At 39.8% G+C, this 18264-nt stretch overlaps 1 protein-coding gene across 10 annotated transcripts in view; it reads right to left on the bottom strand.

The window, feature by feature from the left end:
- Positions 1–18264, bottom strand: part of elna (elastin a) — a 56059-nt gene that overhangs the window by 20054 nt on the left and 17741 nt on the right. For 8 of the 10 annotated variants that reach the window (XM_028464037.1, XM_028464032.1, XM_028464034.1 and 5 more), the window contains exons 6-19: positions 9040–9120; positions 8887–8958; positions 7763–7792; positions 6149–6679; positions 3764–3838; positions 2947–2994; positions 2750–2812; positions 2160–2201; positions 2020–2091; positions 1752–1793; positions 1566–1652; positions 1419–1469; positions 900–1337; positions 67–363 (exon numbers count right to left, since the gene is read on the bottom strand). In XM_028464037.1, coding sequence (XP_028319838.1) covers positions 67–363; positions 900–1337; positions 1419–1469; positions 1566–1652; positions 1752–1793; positions 2020–2091; positions 2160–2201; positions 2750–2812; positions 2947–2994; positions 3764–3838; positions 6149–6679; positions 7763–7792; positions 8887–8958; positions 9040–9120 — 1929 coding nt within the window. The remainder of the gene's footprint in view (positions 1–66; positions 364–899; positions 1338–1418; positions 1470–1565; positions 1653–1751; positions 1794–2019; positions 2092–2159; positions 2202–2749; positions 2813–2946; positions 2995–3763; positions 3839–6148; positions 6680–7762; positions 7793–8886; positions 8959–9039; positions 9121–18264) is intronic. The other 2 variants (XM_028464030.1, XM_028464031.1) reach the window with 2 other exon arrangements.

Raw genomic sequence — 18264 nt, 5'->3', positions numbered from 1 at the left:
CTTACATAATGTGAAATGTTAGCCACAAGAGTGTGGATAAAAAGATGAAACATAAAGCAACAATACCATATTTAGCTGCTTTGGCTGCTGCAGAATATCCTCCTCCTGGTACACTAAGTGGAGCACCTCCTGGTAAATATCCCGGTATTGCTCCTGGTACCCCTCCTGGTACCCCTCCCGGTACGCCTCCCGGTACTCCTCCCGGTACGCCTCCTGGTACTCCTCCTGGTACTCCTCCTGGTACTCTTCCTGGTACTCTTCCTGGTACTCCTCCTGGTACTCCTCCTGGTACTCCTCCTGGTACTCCTCCTGGTACTCCTCCTGGTACCCCTCCCGGTACTCCTCCTGGTACCCCTTGGATTCCTGTATCAGTATCAATGAGAACAGTAACTTAGCATTCTTCATAGTGTGATGTAGCCTAATTGTGGTGTAGCAGAAATCCAGTTTCATTGTGGGGCGAGAGAACAAGCAAAAATATTTCAATCAACATTTTTTGGAGAATGCAACAAGAAAACCAAACAGTCCAGCCACACTCATTCAACTTCACTGCAACAAGCAGGTGGCTTGACTGGAGGTCTCCTGGGTGGAAAACTGACTACAATTCAATGAACTGAAAATTGCCTGCCACGGATCTAATGAGAAGAAAACATTTTGATGTATTCGTACAAGGTCTGGTTTCAAAAAGTAATATGCTCTGCCCTGTTAAAAAGTAAAATAAGACAAAAGATAAACTGCAATATGTCTACTGAGGCTTTTAGCCCACATCAAGGCTCACTGGCATTGACCAAACTGATATGACATACACTTGTATAGTTATAAATGGTTTAATCTTTTATGATCTCAGCCCCCCCCCTTTATTTTTATTTTTTAGGACACAAAAAAAGTAAAAAAGCTCTCACCATATTTAGCTGCCTTGGAAGCGGCTCCTCCATACCCTGTTTGAAGAGTTATAGTACATAAAAAGGGGGAAAAAATGATAAAGTTGAATTGTTTGTAATTTGTATGTCTTACTCTAAACATTATACCTCCTGGCACCTGTCCTGGAAACAGTCCACCAGCTCCTCCAACACCGCCAGCTCCTCCAAAACCACCACCTCCAACACCCGTGGCTCCTCCAAAACCACCACCTCCAACACCCGTGGCTCCTCCAATACCACCAGCTCCTCCAAAACCACCACCTCCAACACCCGTGGCTCCTCCAATACCACCAGCTCCTCCAAAACCACCACCTCCAACACCCGTGGCTCCTCCAAAACCACCAGCTCCTCCAAAACCACCACCTCCAACACCCGTGGCTCCTCCAATACCACCAGCCCCTCCAGCACCACCATAGCCACCTTAAAGACAGTAGACCGCGCTCATGAAAACATCTATATTTGAATAATGGTGAATGATATTCAGTGAATTAAGGCTCTTACCATATTTAGCTGCTTTGGCCTGAGCAGGGGAGATGCCCCCAGGTCCAACTCCTGCAATACATATTTCAATAGGTTTAATATAATACATTGTTTGTCTTTTCCTTTAGTTGTCCTCATAATTTTAGATTTAAGTGGAAAAAAACACACCGGTTCCAACAGGATATCCAGGCCTTGACCCAACGCCACCTTGTCCTCCTGGAAGTCCAGGTCCACCAGCACCGAAGCCTCCATAACCTCAAATATTCATCAAAATTTCACTTATAGCTAACCACTAGATTTACACTAAAGTAAATTTGCAGTAAAATGCAAAAGAAATTTAAAAAAATGTTCTACCGTAGGGGAGTTTACCAGCTGCAGCTTTTGCTGCAAGACCTCCTACAAAAAAGAAGCACCACATGTTGAAAAGGCCCTGATACAAATGGGCCTGTCTAAATACATCCTCTATTCATCCTTACTCTCCTGCTCTTTTTTTCCAGGTATAAAATCAGTATCTCACACATACTTTCAAATCAAAGAAAAAAAGTCTTTCAGTACTAATAGAAAATTCTCATAAGAAGTTACTTCCTGCACGGTGAGTTAAATTCAAGTTTTATGAACGTACCTGCTTTGGGGGATATTAGGGGGTATCCATGAAAGACTCCTGGCTGCATCTGCCCTCCGTATCCCCGTCCTCCTGTGACAAAAAATACACAATTTCTCATCAGCAAATATCCAAAAATTAAGTACATTGGCTTGTCTTACCTGGGCCTTGACCTCCCTGACCTCCTCCTCCTCCTCCTCCAACTGAACAAAAAAAAAACACATTTTGTGGTCAAAAGCAAAAGAAAAACAGCTGAAATGGTTTTGCATACAAATTGATCAACTTATATTGCTTTATTATTAGGTCTTACAATTGAATATTTGATGCATATTATAAACATATTACAACTTTAATGATTTAATATTGACCTAATGACCTATTTTAACCCAATATTCTCTACTCTTCTTATGAAATTACAAACACTCAAAATTTTGTCGACAGTGTTGTTACAATGCCTTTACATTAACTACACTCTGCATGTAATCCTCTCATACCTTTAAAAAAAATGATCTAAATAAACCATGTTGACCTTTCAAGGAAGATTCAAGGATATTTTAATTTTCATTCATTACTCATGATGGAACATGGACAGAACACAATTCCATTACCCCAGTCGGGGGGACTGGATATAGAGACTGGAATGGATTTTGAGATATAAGAAATGTAATAAAGAAATTCTAAGGCCTCTCCATAACCTTCAGGAAATGCCTGTCAGTGGTTATAACTAATGGATTTTCAGTGATAGTAGTACTTGATTTGGGATTTAGGCCGGTCCCAGTTGGCACCCCAGGCAGGACTCCACGTCCACCAAACCCTGAGGGAAACCACAAGCAACCACAAAATAAGACTCATAATATATACATTTACAACACAAGTTTGGAAAAGTGATGACAATCTACATCCTGAAAAATAACTCAATGCAGCCAAAGAGCAACAAACCAGACTAACCTATTCCTGGTACCACTCCACCTTGGTAAAGTCCAGGCACACCGACACCTGCCAGAGCAATGAGAAGATCATGTACTGTCTTTTTTCTTATGCTAGTCAAAAAATGTCATTGTGAGGCTAAGCACGCAGGATGCAGAAAAGACTTATTTATTGGGTTATAATCTCCCTGTGGTCAATCCAATTATTTATTGTATCTGGAGATGGCCTGCTGTGTTTGGCTTCTCCTTAACAAATAGTAGCAGTGAGCTGATGCTTTATTCCTCCTGACAAAAACACTGGTGGTAATCCTGATCATAATGGGCTAATAATTTATGAGCTCCCAGCTTCAACAAAGTGATCAAGTCCAAGTGTGTTACAAAGGGAATTACCATTTACAAAGAGATCATAATATTTGTTTTATATGATGAGAAAATTGCACTTGAGGAGATGCTGTTGTCAAAGATTTTTAAAGCAAAGATATTTGAAAGTCATTTTCCATTTTATTTCAATCCCCCATAAAATAAAGTCAAGAGGTTTAAGCTCTCAATCTCTGCAGTCAGAGTTTTTAGAAAGCAGATGACACCAATAAAACAAAACAAAATCCTAAAATCTGATGCAACACAGTATCCAAGATTTAAACCCCCTTAGTACCACCCAATATACTTCTATAAACAATTTTATTTGGTAAAGAAAAATATTTGCTACATCTTCAAAAACACCTTCCATCAACACATACAAAAAAGTCCTAAATGCAATTAAACTGTTGTGTCTCTGCTGTCTAATAAAATGCATCCTGTCTGCCTTTGGCCAAAGAAAGTAATCTGTGAGTTTACAAAACCTGGAATTTTAGATGCTTTCTTTCCTGCAGCACCACCAGGGCCTCCTGGAAGGCCTGTCTGAGGAAAAACAGGAACTGAAACAGAACATGTGATGTTACATATTTGGATGAAGTGACAAATACAAGGTTTAAAACACAAAGACATCTGCGTCCATTTATCACTACATAAATACTGACTTTTCCTGTTGATTTGCTAGGCTCAGGATATTATCCCAGAATACATACGGTACATTATCAACATGTTGTCAGTCAATCGCAGGTTTAACATCAACAAGAGAAAGACTGTGACAACCTGGGGGTTTGCATGTTATTCTTGGTCTAGAGTCTTTTTGGTTTTTCTAAGTGGAGTTAGTTCTGTTCTGTAGCTCTTATCAGATGGGAACAAGTCACTGCTTCTAGAGTCTCAAGTCATGTCACTAAAGTCCCAAGTCAAGTTCCAAGTCAAGACAATCAAGTCCAAATCAAGTCACGAGTCAAGGCCAATCAAGTCCAAGGCAAGTTAAAAGTGTTTAACTTTAATTTAAAAGTCTTAAAAAGTCAAGATTATATAATGTACCACAGCTAGTGCAATTTTACAGAACAAGTTTATCTCTAACTGATATAAACAATGAATGACTTGAACAGAGTACATATTTGTCAAATAATAGTGATATAAACTGATATAATGCTTTTATAAACTAATTAATCCAGCATCTTTTAAGATTTTCAAATTTCCTCTGTTAACCAAACAAACAATAAACATACTGGGAAGTAGAACAAGATATATTTTTTTCCAAATCAACTACAACTGCAAGCAGATATTAAAGGGGGCCAAGCCTTCCTGCGCAACTCGGGCCCCAGGTTTTGCGTAGCCCATGGAAGTACGTTACAAAAGATGAAGGGCTTAGGGAGAGTGTTAGGACACAGGCCAATGTGCCATTTGCAGTGAACACGTGGATATAAAGTTTATGACTTGAGTCCAAGTCATGTAACTCGAATCCACACCTCTGGTTCTAATTTGTGGATTTTTTTACTGTGTTGAATGCTGTTAAGTTTTAGTCGCCTGACTCAGATTTAAACAAAATGGGATTTTTGCTTCAATAACTTTCTTAAACAGATCAGAAACAGGTCACGTATGGCAAAAAAATTGCCTGCAGTCTGAACCTCGTCACCTTTTTTCCTGTCGACACTAAATTAAACTACACACCCTACATTTTTTTTTTTTTTTTTTATTAAAGCTGCTTCCCGGAGTTTCTGAGAGAACGTCTCGATGTCCCGCCCTCAACAGCTCTACTTCCACCCCTGCCTCTGCCAATCTACCAGAAGCTACACCTCTACGTTTGTACACGCGCATTGCGAAACATAACAAAGTCGCATGACTAGAAAAAACTACACATTTATTGTTAGAGTGCCATCATTTTTGATTAAAACATGTTTATTACCTGTCCATGAGAATTGTCGCCAAATCCTGGTCTGTTTGAAATCCTTTTAAAAGCAGCAAGTCCCTCTACCTTTGAAAAGCAGCTTCAAGATAAATTCTGTTGCGGTCACAAAGACCTTTATCCACAAGTTTTGTACCCAGATTTTTCTTTTCTTTTTTAGTAGAAGCTTTACAGTATATGTTGGCAATCGTGGAATGGGTAACTGGAGTTTCGGAGTTGTCCTCTATGACGCTATGCTGCTCAGAGTGATACTTATTTGCTGTTGTGACGATGCACGCGCATTTACTTTGATTGACAGTGGTCCACTCCAGGAACTCGAAGCCTATTGGCTGGGCAAAGTCGCATTTGTATAGGAGTCTATAGGACAAAGGCGGGACTTATATACATTAGTATTTATGAATGACCACCGGCAGTAGACCCTAGTAAAAGACAAGTTAGGTATTTTTCCACATTTCAAAAGAATCATACATAAACATAGATTTCTAAGAAAACTCCAGATATCAGCTTCAATGATTAATTAATTAATGATTAATACATCATCGCGCAAAGATTTCAAGAATAATAGATTAGAATGCAGGCTGGGAACAGAATTTACAATGTTTAATAAACAAATACTGGCAAACTTTGCATTTTTTGACACTTACCAAACCCTATATTTTTGCATGATTTGTTCAGTAAAATAAAATTGTAAAACATTATGATGTTAAAAAATGGTGAGGTAGGGACTTTAAGGAATGTTTGGTTACTGGAGTCTTGATGGTTCATTTGTTTTTCTATATCCGCATCTGTCTGAATACTGTCTGACACTCTATTTCTTCTTGTTTGCCCAGCGATGCACTGGTTTTCTGTCTAGAGTATTGCTTCAACTATAGACTCTCACTTTGTGAGAGCTCTTATTACCTTAATCAGGATTGATGGAAATATCAATAAATGACAAACAACGTGCATTTTTCAAGTGTCTTGCCTCCAGCAGGCACTGCAGCTCCTGTTCCAGCTCCTCCAGGCCCAACTCCTGCTCCTCCAAATCCTGTTCCAGCTCCTCCAGGCCCAACTCCTGCTCCTCCAAATCCTGTTCCCGCTCCTCCAGGCCCAACTCCTGCTCCTCCAAATCCTGTTCCAGCTCCTCCAGGCCCAACTCCTGCTCCTCCAAATCCTGTTCCAGCTCCTCCAGGCCTAACTCCTGCTCCTCCAAATCCTGTTCCAGCTCCTCCAGGCCTAACTCCTGCTCCTCCAAATCCTGTTCCAGCTCCTCCAGGCCCAACTCCCGCTCCTCCAAATCCTGTTCCAGCTCCTCCAGGCCTAACTCCCGCTCCTCCAAATCCTGTTCCAGCTCCTCCAGGCCCAACTCCCGCTCCTCCAAATCCTGTTCCAGCTCCTCCAGGCCTAACTCCCGCTCCTCCAAATCCTGTTCCAGCTCCTCCAGGCCCAACTCCTGCTCCTCCAAATCCTGTTCCAGCTCCTCCAGGCCTAACTCCTGCTCCTCCAACACCAGCTCCTTCAAGTGCACAAACACTTACTTTTACTTGTGAAAAATTACACTCACACCTAATTGAGCTCTGCATTTACTTGGAAGTTATGTAACTAAAAAGGGGAGTATAATAAAGCCTAATGATCTGAAAATGTTGCAAAAGTGTGCAGATAAAGAAGCAGCTGGGCATCAACATGTGCATGGTTATTACCCATACCGACCACTAGAGGGCCATGTAATAATAATAATAATAATAATAATAATAATGTAACCTTTATTCATCACCATAATTAAATTATTTTCTGCATTTTTACCCATATTCCCTGAGGAGGGAGCAGTGGGCTGCCAACTGTAGGGACCCAGGGAGCAGTTGGAATTAAAATTACAAGCCAGCTGTCCTCAACCAAAGTAATGGCTTTACTTCTAAATCCCTTTGACCAAAGTGAGATTGCACCCTGGATGTCATGGAACACTGTAATGTGCTATGGCTTGCATGCATTGCAATCTTTCTTTTATTGTCCATTCAGCCGTCTCATTTCTTTGGATGTCACCTCACACAATGTGCTGAAACCTTCACCTTAGTAGCCCAATAAAACACTTTTTTGGTTATTTTGGTTTTTAATTTTAAATTTGCTGAAAACCTGCAGAACAGTTATTGCACTTCGCCTGTAGGGATGTAGACTGGGAGATTTGGTGACACAAGTTTGGCAAGAAGAAAACTTGTTATATATTGCTTAAGAAAGGCTCTTCATTTTGAGTGTCATAAAAAGTACAGACTGATTTTGTGAACTGCAGTGGCTTCCAACCCACATTCAGAAGTAGGCTTTTTGCCACAACACAGTTCGTGCTCAATCAGCAACTAGATTTTTATACAAATCCTGTGCATGCATACTGGCCAGACTGGAAGATCAGACTGACCTCTGATAAGACTCAAACTGTCAAAGGGTTGCAGGTATTCCATAAACATTTAAAAGACTGCCAAATGCTGTTTTCATGCTCGGTTACTATTAATTCAAAACATTCGTTTGGCTTTCTCAATCCATGCAAGCGTGTGGATGTCCAGACTGAAGTCTCTACAGTAGTCTGTCAGCAGGCCAACAGTGAGCTTACCTCCGAGTGGGAACAGAGGACCTCCTGCACCTGTGAGGACAACAAACAGTTAGTGATGAGAGATACAAAACAAACAATCCCATCAAAGGAGTCATAGTTATCTTATCCCGTTTTAGAGTTAGTAACGTTGTGCAATAAAAAAGATCTGCACACTTGAATCAATGCAAGTAAAATTTCATAACCAAACTTTTTCGATCAGAGGACCTTCATCAGGGTAGGTCTAAAACGGTAATATGTTTAAAATAACTAAAACCAAATTAAAAAAAGGACCAATTACCTTCTAATGAAATCTCTTCAACATAAAAATATATTTTAACTTAAAACTACAGGTTTATGTCAAACTACCAATTGTTCTGTGTATTTGAAATGAAACTAGGATTTCATTTCTTTAAAAAAAAAGGCTGGGCTTCCTTGCTAAGGATGATGCCCCCGCGACCCAACTCGGATAAGTTGTAGATGATGGATGGATGGATGGATAAAAAAAGTTCATCTTCTGTACCAACTTTACTCTGAATAATGTCTTTGGGAGCAGGGAGATGTACAAACTTTATAGGGCAGCAGTCTGAATAAGGGCCAACAAGTTCTAACAGAGAAAACTCATGCAAGCAAAGGGAAACATTTAAACTTCACACACAATTGTATAAACTCTAGAGCCAGGGCTGTATTGCAGCGAGCCTTAAAAGTAAAACAACCCCCAAAAAACTGTTTATTTCTGACTCACTTCATCCTCAATATCACAATATCAGGTTATTTGGTAGTTTTAACATGTTCTGTGAATAGCTTTAGTTTTATCCTGACCTGCTGGCATGAAAAACCTAAACGAGAAAGTCAAGGTTATCAAATCTCTCAGAAGACATTTTTGTTATTACTTTCTAGAACTCAAAGCTATTTTTATTCTGTAAACTCCTGCACTGCCTGGAAAAGACACAGTAAATCACTGCAGGGAAAACAAACATCAGAAAAGAACCAAGTTAAACATAATCAGGGTCTGTTTCCAATAGCAATATTCCATCATCAAGCCATGTTTTTTGAAACAATGCTTCTATGGAAATCAGGAAAAATTGAAAACTTGTGTAATTTATAAGAAACTTGTGTTTCATTTGTGTAAAAGTAATCTGCTTTACCTCTTTTGGAAGCTTTCTGTCCAGCTCCTGGGAAAAAGCCCCCAGTGCCCCCACCATAGCCGCCATAGCCAGCTGAAAGGGGTAAAGGTAAGTGAGTGGACATAACCAAAACACATATTATTGTTTCCAGTATTACACTACAAATTGACTCACCCCCTCCAAGGCCTCCAGCTCCCAGGCCTCCTCCTCCCCCCCCTCCTCCTCCAAGCCCTCCAAGACCGAGATTACCATAACCTAAAGAGGTGAAAGTTAAGCAACAGAGCAGAAGAAAAGAGGAGGAGTATCTTCTGTAACTGAGTGTGTGAGAAAGAAGGAACTACTTTGATCACTGCAGATATACAGTGCTAATCATCCATCAAGACAAATAATGCATTACTTTTTTTTTCAACACAACATTCTTAAGGACAAAGTCATGTGGGCCCTATTAAGTTTGATTGAAACCATTTACACGTATGTTTGAAGAGCCAAGGATTAAACTTTGGTTGGAAGGGACAACAGTTGACCTTTGCTGAATAAGACCCATGACAGAAATCACATCAGAAATGTCTGTTTTTGCAGCACTGTAAACATGAAGGGGGGAAAAGGCTGCTCTTTCTGACACCAAAATCCTTACACTTGTCTCTGGACGGCAAAATCTCTGGCCTTGTTTGATGACTGAATCGTCATCCACAGATTGGGTTTCTATTCACTGACTATACCTACAAACAATGTGGGAAGTTTATGGGAAAACAGAGAAAGTGTGAGGAAAGGAAGGGGAAGAAGATGAAATAAATCACTCAATGCCTACTAAATGAGGGAGAAGGAATAGGCGTGAAATCCTTAAAACGGGACGCCCTTGTTTAGGATGATTTCAAAAACAACAAAAACATAAATCTGAAAACATGCATATTTACAACATTTGTTGTTGCAATTCCAAATTCGAGATTATTCACAAACATCTATTAGCTTTTTGGCCTTTCTTGCTCCTTCACTCTGTGTTGCAATTGGATGGACAGCAAGCTGGCACAGGCAGACACAAACTTGGAACAAGCAATGGAAGCGAAACAGACCCACTTAATAAGTGTTAAGTCGACAACCTATTAATGTATGGCTGCTCATGTTATTTCAAGCGACAGTTTGAAAATACTGCCCAGAGCCTCAAAGCCAAAAAAAGGCTGTCCTGCAGGGCGGCTGTCTGGACCATTTACCACAGCGACTCATGCACGTTGGCTTACAGCCACTGTAGAGCTTCCCTTTGAGCCACTGTGTGCATTTAATGTTTGAAGAATATTAAATCAATTGAATACCACTTTAATCCAAAAAACAAAAGTACTCAGGGAGAGCAAAACTCCCCCAAGAGCTAAATATCATATTTGCCAGATATCAGTGATCCTGATATTGGTAACAAGATCATTCACACTTTGAAAGCTTGGAAGAAATTTCCATCCCCATTAATAACCATACAGTAGGTACAAATGTATGGGCACTTCAATTTTTTTATAAAATTGCATTGAAATGCACAATCCAGAACTGATCTGGATCAACCTCAGTGGGGTGATTGAGGAACAAACCTGACATAAATTTAGTGAAATTTCATAAAGATTGGTCAATAAATAACCAAAATTTCTCCAATATTGAGAGATTGGGATTTTCCGATTTTTGAAATGGATCCAGAATCCATAAATGTTACGTAATCTTTCATGGCGTATAAGGTCTATCTTTGGGTAAAATTTTGTCAAAATATGTAAAGTTTTTCAAGAAAATAACCGCCGGTGAAAATATGACTTCCTTGGCCATGAGGTGGCTCGAGTGACCATTGCCCATAACTTCATTGTATCGACTCGTAATACACACAGTAAATTATAGTAAATCGAACATACATGTTTTTAGCCCTGTGTGAAGACACCGGTCTAGATAAAAAGAACACTCAGAACAAGGATAACAAGCAAATTCCACCCTGAACATGAACCAATGATCTTTGTGCTGTAAGGCAACAATACTAAACACTGCATTGTTGCATGACAAAGATTTATCGAAAGACATTGAAAATCCCATCTGCGAAGCAGCTCAAAATGCTAACTCTGTTGTACTGTAAGAGTGCATGATGAATTGGTGAATGTGACTAAGGGAGTCTTAAAGACTTAAAGACTCCATTTACAACAGTCAGTGACACATCTTAGAATGATATAGTAGCTTCTATCTATACCGTAATAGAAGAGACATTGTTTGAAAAAAGTTTCTGATATCTCCTATAAACGTATTTATTAATGCATCTAAGCCTACAATAAATCTATGATGACATTGTCAGGGAAACAAGAGAGAGAGAGATTTTGGAAATGATAATGGCAGCCTAAAGTCCACCCAGCAAAAAGCACGGAAAGTAATTATTTGATGGTGAGGGATGGAGTAAATGATCTCAAGTGAAGCTTTTTGACCGAACATAGATATTCGCAAACAGGCGGAACATGCCATATTAGTCCAGATGTCAAATGTCCTACAATAATTCATACCTATGTAAAAGCTCTCACATGGATTCTACTAATCTCTATAAAAACCCTTCACACACCTGAAAGTAATGTCCTGAGTCATCAAGATTTGAAACGGACTGGTGTAGCTCTTTCCCTTAGCAGGCAATACGACACACATATGATATTTGAACTTTCTAGATCCTATCAGCGCATACAAAACCACTTAAGAAAAAAGTATGTGTGAATATATTGATGATTTGATCAGGTTTAATGTAATCTTTGTTATCGAGTGTCAAATCAATACCTGAGTCACGATTTTGCAGTCCAAACAGTTCACTGAGTATTTTTGACAGCAGTGAAGCCTGGAACCCAGATGACAAATTAATCTTTGCTGGCTAATCCACATTAGAAATGTACACCACGGTCTGCTGAATAAAGTCACTCTATAATGTAAACCTGCAGGGAACGTCAAGAAACAAAAGGATGTTCGGCCTATTCATCGTCATTTAAATTAGCTTGTGTGTGCTTACATGTGTGCTATTCTGGTGCTTTGTTCAGGGTTAAGCAGCCACTGGAGTTCAACATACTGATCTAAGGTCGAGAACGCAGACATGTGGAAGTCTGGTTGTGTTCTGCATGCCACAAGCAGACACGGGGTTTAAAGAAAGAAATGAAAATGCTAAAAATTATTGTAGTTATGACATCACCAGAAACAGGATATTTTAGGTTCAACAGGAAAGGACACACTGCATCCATATGGCAATCATTCACTGCTTTTAACTAGTCATTCATGGGCAGTACAAAAGCTCTCTGTCTGGCCATATTGCCTCCATCTTGCTTGTTGCATTCCTCTGTTTACAGAAATTGATCTGTATTAGTTATGACAATATCAGGAGTCTACTTTCCTGCTGTTGACCCGGGTATTAAATCATAGCTTCTTTTCAAAAGCAGTTCTTAGTATTTAGTTGTAGTCAAGCTCCAAGGATTGTGTAGCTCTTTTCGTTTTTTATGGCCTTCAAGCTATTATAGGCGGCCTCTGGAACCACTCGCAAACACAAGTGCCTTAAGCTGGAGTGCAAATGAATATTTGAAAAGGTCTGTACACTAAATGTAAGACACAGGGTAGAAAAATGCAATAGGATCAACGTGAGAACAAACTAAGGGCCAAGAAAATAAGAATGTGATTCTGGACTGCACATTTTCTCTATTCATGCTTAAAATTGTCAGAGGATCATGGTGTAATAAGCCACTTTCCAGTCATCTAAAGACCACCAGCTTTTACAGTTTTACAGCTTTGCAGTAACAAGTGCACAATTACTGTAAGTTGTTGGGACGAAACGTTGCTTTGTGCTGGGCTGTGGTGAATAAATGACATGGGGAATGACCACAGAGAATATATAATTAAATGCAACACTAGACCCCTTCGTTTATTTGTATAATAAAAATAAGATTAGTAACCATAGGTAACCATGCAAAGTAAAATAATAGAAGTGGCGAAACTGCATCAACAGAAAAGAATAGTCATAAAATTTCCGGCTTCAGTTTTTCTTTTTAATAACAGGACGGCGTCATGGTTCGTATGCAGGACTGATTGTGGAGGGAAATTGCGTCGGAGTGAGTGACAGCACAAGTCATACATCTGCTGAATATTTGTTTTTATTTATATATTTATATTTATGTATAAAATAAGATTGCTGATTGTTTAAAGCTAGGGTAGGCAATATTCTCCAGATACACTTTTTAAGTTTTTAGTTGAAATTGTCTTCATGTCCTCATAGAAATTAAGATCTTATGTGCTCTGAAAAAGGAACGAAGAAAATCTGTCATCTGTAGCAGCTGTAAACCTGTAAAAACTTCGACCAATGGAAAAAAACTAACCATTTTTTTAACCAATCACGTCACCCTGTCTCCCTGCTTGTTCTCGATCCCTCGCATGCACAAGCTCACACTGAAAGCGCGTCACCGCTGACAGAGTTCAAACAGAGTTTTTGGTCACGTTTTTTTAACATATATAATGGTGAAGTTTATTGTTTACTTACTGATGAATGAGACATGAGACAACTAAGAGATGAGCTGAGGTCTGCTGCTGGAGCAGCTGTGCGCATGCATGTGAGTGAGACGGAGCACAGAGGGGAGGGGCCAGGGGGGTAAAGGCGGAGCTGTCGGGGAGGCTACATTCAAAATCATGCTAGCTTTTGAAAATCGCCTACCCTACCTTTAAAGAATGAATAAACAGTACAATAAGGTTTAAAATGTAAGTTTTAATAGTAGTTATAATAAACAGCATAAAGTTGTCAAATCACGGCGTTAGATTTTCGCACGCACGCACACACACGCACGCACACTCCGGATAAAGAAAAAATCAGCCGGTTAATGATTGGAAGAAACAATAAACAGCATAAAGTTGCCAAATAATCATGTTACGTTTGTTCAGACGCGATCGTGTCCGTATTCAGACTCAGAGTCCGATCGACATGATCACAGGCTGATTTGTTGTTGTTTGAATTTTTTTTTAATCTGACTCTGGGACATGCCCAAGAAATCCATTGTACCTGTTCTTTTTTATCATATACATATGGCAATAAACTTTATTTAATTCTATTCTATTCACTGTTGAGGTGGTGGCGCACGGGGAGCAGACAGAGGTGTGTATCAGTCTGCTTACAGTAAAAAGTGATCATAATAAGCTGTGAATGGACTGATATGCAGACGCGGGGGCAGTGAGGATGTGATTTCATGTCGAGATGGAAACTCGTCCGTTGAAACTGATCAGAAGGGTGCGGCCTATGTCACGGAGCGCCAATTTTCTTGGAAAATTGATAAATTATTGGAATGCGGCCAATACAGCGGTGCGTTTAATAGCCCGGAAAATACGGTACAAGAGATGTTAACTAATGCATCATCATCTGTATTAAGGCCTTTTTTTGCATCTTCTTCTGTTCTTCTAACCTCAACCTTCAAGAGTTGTCTGAGGAGCTTGGTTGGGATAACAGCTGGAAGCTAAACAGGAGGAAGAAGCATTTGCTGGCCTATTTCCCTCTCCACTTCTTCACTCCCCCTTCACTCTTCTCTCTACGTTGTGGACCAGCTGGTCCTGGTGAAGGGTTTACTTAAGAGAGCAAAGAATTCCATGGCAGACATCCATTAGAGCTGACGGCAGACGCAAGGGGAGCTGACTCCAGTGCTGGAATGTGCAGGAAATTTTTGGGACTTGTTTCTCATTGTGTTCTTTGTTTGAGCTTGTATTTAATCAGGAAAGCATTATAGGACCAAATGCTTGTTTACTAAAAGCCAAGGGAGGCATTGTGACTAACATATCCTTTTAATATTATGATCTAAGCTGGAGGCCAACGTTGGTGGGCAGAGGTGGGAAGTAACAAAGTACTTGTACTTCGTTACTGTACTTAAGTAGATTTTTCAGGTATCTGTACTTTACTTGAGTATTTTTTTTTGTTGCGACTTTTTACTTTTACTCCTTACTTTTAAAACACAAGTATCTGTACTTTCTACTCCTTACATTTTTAAAAATCAGGTCGTTACTTTTAAAATCTCCAAAGGTGAGCGACAACACAACGTAAAAACCCGGGCCGGGAACTTGCATGAAAACACCAAACAGCTTGAGTCATACCTGGCCTGTCCCAATGACACCATGGAAGTCTTGAAGTCATTTCCTGCAGTCCTGAACCTTTCACTACAGCTGAACACTCCACTACCTGCTTCTGCTGCCTGCGAAAGGCTCTTCAGCACAGCAGGACTCATTTTCCGACCCAAAAGGGCACGCATCCATTCACAAAACCTTGAAAACATGCTTCTGTTGAAGCTAAATCCAAAATTTTGGTACTTTGCTTTTCCCCTTATATATCGGGATGGTTCCATTTTCCCATTGTATAGTTTGGTCATACTATAAGCTCCAAGTTGTTTGGGGTGTTTTTGCACTTTGTTTTTCTTGCACTTTTACAGTTTGTAGTTTAAGTTATAGGAATGATGAAAATACCACATTCTGCAGGCGCTCTTAAATTATCTTACGGGTATTACTACATTGTCGGATGTGCATTTAACTTCACACAAAGTGACATTTATGTTGTTCGGTGCATCAGTACTCTGAGTTGAGTCTGAGTAAAAGAATAAAGAATTTGAAGGTCAAAATGAGATTTTTTTTTTTAAGGGGAAAAATATCGATTTACTTTTTACTTTTTTACTTAAGTACATCTAAGAGTATGTACTTTTTTACTTTTACTTAAGTAAGGCAGAGGTTGCAGTACTTTTACTTTTACCAGAGTAGTTTTTTGCACAAGTATTAGTACTTTTACTTAAGTACTGAACACTAGTACTTTTGACACCTCTGTTGGTGGGCAAAAATAACATCAAGTTGTTTGTGTCTTGTTTTCAATAAACTATTAGATGTCCACTGAAAAGGCAGAGTGTAGGGCAGTGTATAGGCACAGAGGCAAACACTGCAACACCCCTTTTTTTAGTGAAAGTGTTTTTTTAAAGGAAAACCTTGATAAAAAATGAGTTTGAGATTTAAACAGACTGCGGTGTTTCAACATTGGCCTTTGGGTGACAGGAATTTGGACTCTCCTACAGTGGTCCCACAGATAATCTTCTCACTTCTAAAGCCAGGCCCACCATAATGTCCTTCACTGTCATGACAACAGACTTATTCTAATATCACTTAAATTATCAGTGGGTTTTACATCCAAACTGGTGAACGGGGCACATTCTTAGAAGGTGACGCAGGAAAAGTTGGATAACAACACCGGGATGTGAGGTGCTGCAGTGACTCTGGATCGCGTGAGACAAGTGGACATGCTGGAGATCCCCTCGCTTAGCCCCCATCCCCCCCACAGCCTCCTCTGCTTCCTGTCACTTCAAGGTTCACTGTGCTGTCAGTCACGGACACCGCACAGTGAGAAGCAGGGCTAGTCCCATGTTGAACTAATTAAGTATTCATACAGTCATAGCGATATGCATCCCCTGCCGGCTGGTGTCAGCAAATCGACTTTGGCGGCACGATTTTCATTGTCTCTGCCTTCCTTTTCCATGTAGTCACTGACACGATCAATTAGAGGTCCCACAGTCCAAGCCTACCTTATTTTGCCAGATGACCCTGACCCCCAAGTATGAACTATTCAGATCTCCTTGTAACAAGGAAAAGACCTTCAGTTTTCCCATTCTCTAAAAGATTTGCTGCTGGGACAGCGCCCAGATTTAAATTTATTTAACAAACCCCTGCCTTGTTGAAGTTAATCATGAGCTGAAAGGAGGAAAATCTGACCAAAGCACTCACTTGGGCATCAGAAGTCATACGTCAACCTTGTGGCACAGAAGTTTTTAAAAATGAGTCAAAAGTACCTGCAGCTAAAAAAAGTCCCCCGATACACGCAGTGTTGCCAGTATTAAATTCAAACAATCATTTTTGGGCGTACACAAAATATAAAAACACTTTTTAAATGATGCATGATAGTTTTGGCATGTTGGAAGCATTTTTTCTTAAATACGTAGTTTTGTTTTTGTGAAACCCCACACATCACCAGAAACTGATACCTGTAAACCACCAAATCCTCTCATACCAGGCTGGCATAATTCTCTCTACTCATTGCCAATCAAATCAGCTGCACTCCACTCATGTTTGTTTATGCAGCTGCACTAGCACTAAATCCTAAAAGAAGTTGGTGGTAAAAAATAGTGAACATGAGTTGAACTTTGAGAATCAGTTCCTATGAAAACAGCAGAAGGAAGAAGAAAACAGCATCCCTATCCCTCTGCTAAATGATTGTACTGTATATATAAAAGAAAGCATACACCTGTTCATGGGACGGAAGATACTGTTGATCACTACATTTAGAAAAAAAAATTATCACAAAAAAACAACCAGATAGTTAGGGCCCAAGCACAATGGTGCGGAGGACCCTATTGTAATGCACCTTGTTTTTATTATTATTATTTTATTCACGGCCAAACTATCACATTTTTCAGGCCATAATAAGTTCAAAAACTCATAAAAATTCATACGCATATTAGGACTGGCAAAAAATTTGATATTTTGGGAGAATTGGACATGTGAATGGCAAAATGACTCAATAGCGCCCCCTTGAAAATTGTATTGGCTCCCAGCTTGGACTGATGACATCATCACTGTGGAATTTCTGCTATATTCTGACATCATCACTCTCTACAGTGATGATGTCAAAATTCTACAGTGTGCTGAATAACTATTACTTCAGTACACTGAGGATTTTCCTGATCGGCGTAAGTACTGTTATTTCTTTCTACCACACCACAAACACACATTCCCAAAGATTACACAATGTAACCTTATTGTCTAATGATTTACATCTGTTTTATACCCACACAGAAACAAATCAAGCACCCAACCGTCATTCATAGTCAGGCATTATATTTGCTCAGAACATTGCAGGAAAGTTAGTGATGAAAATCGTCAGCTATGTCTCAACGCTTTCAAATTTCTGCCACACCCCGACATGCAACAATCCTCAACATGCACCACTTCCCGACATGCATGTGGTTTTGAGGGCCCGTTCATCGCTGCTTGCAGCTTTAATTATTATTATTATTTTATTTACGGCCAATTTATTGTATTTTTGAAGGACTAAGCACGTTCAAAAACTCGTAAAAATTTGAACGCATATTAGGACTGGCAAAAAAAATTCTATTTTGGGGGAACTGCACATGTGAATGGCAAAATGACTCAATAGCACCCCCTTCAAAATTGTATTTGCTCCCAGCTGGGACCGATGAACTGTGGAACTTCTACGAAATTCTCATCATCACTGTAGAGAGTGATGATGTCAGAATGTGTACTGAAGAACTATTACTTCAGTACACGGAGGATCTCCCTGATCTGGGTAAGTACTGCTATTTCTTTCTACCACACTACTACAACAGGGTTCTGTACAGGAATTTTTCA

Source organism: Gouania willdenowi, chromosome 13 (genome assembly GCF_900634775.1).
Source record: "Gouania willdenowi chromosome 13, fGouWil2.1, whole genome shotgun sequence".
Classification (NCBI taxonomy): domain Eukaryota; kingdom Metazoa; phylum Chordata; class Actinopteri; order Blenniiformes; family Gobiesocidae; genus Gouania; species Gouania willdenowi.
Note: the sequence above shows the minus strand (reverse complement) of the source record. Positions and strands in the feature narration are given on the sequence as shown.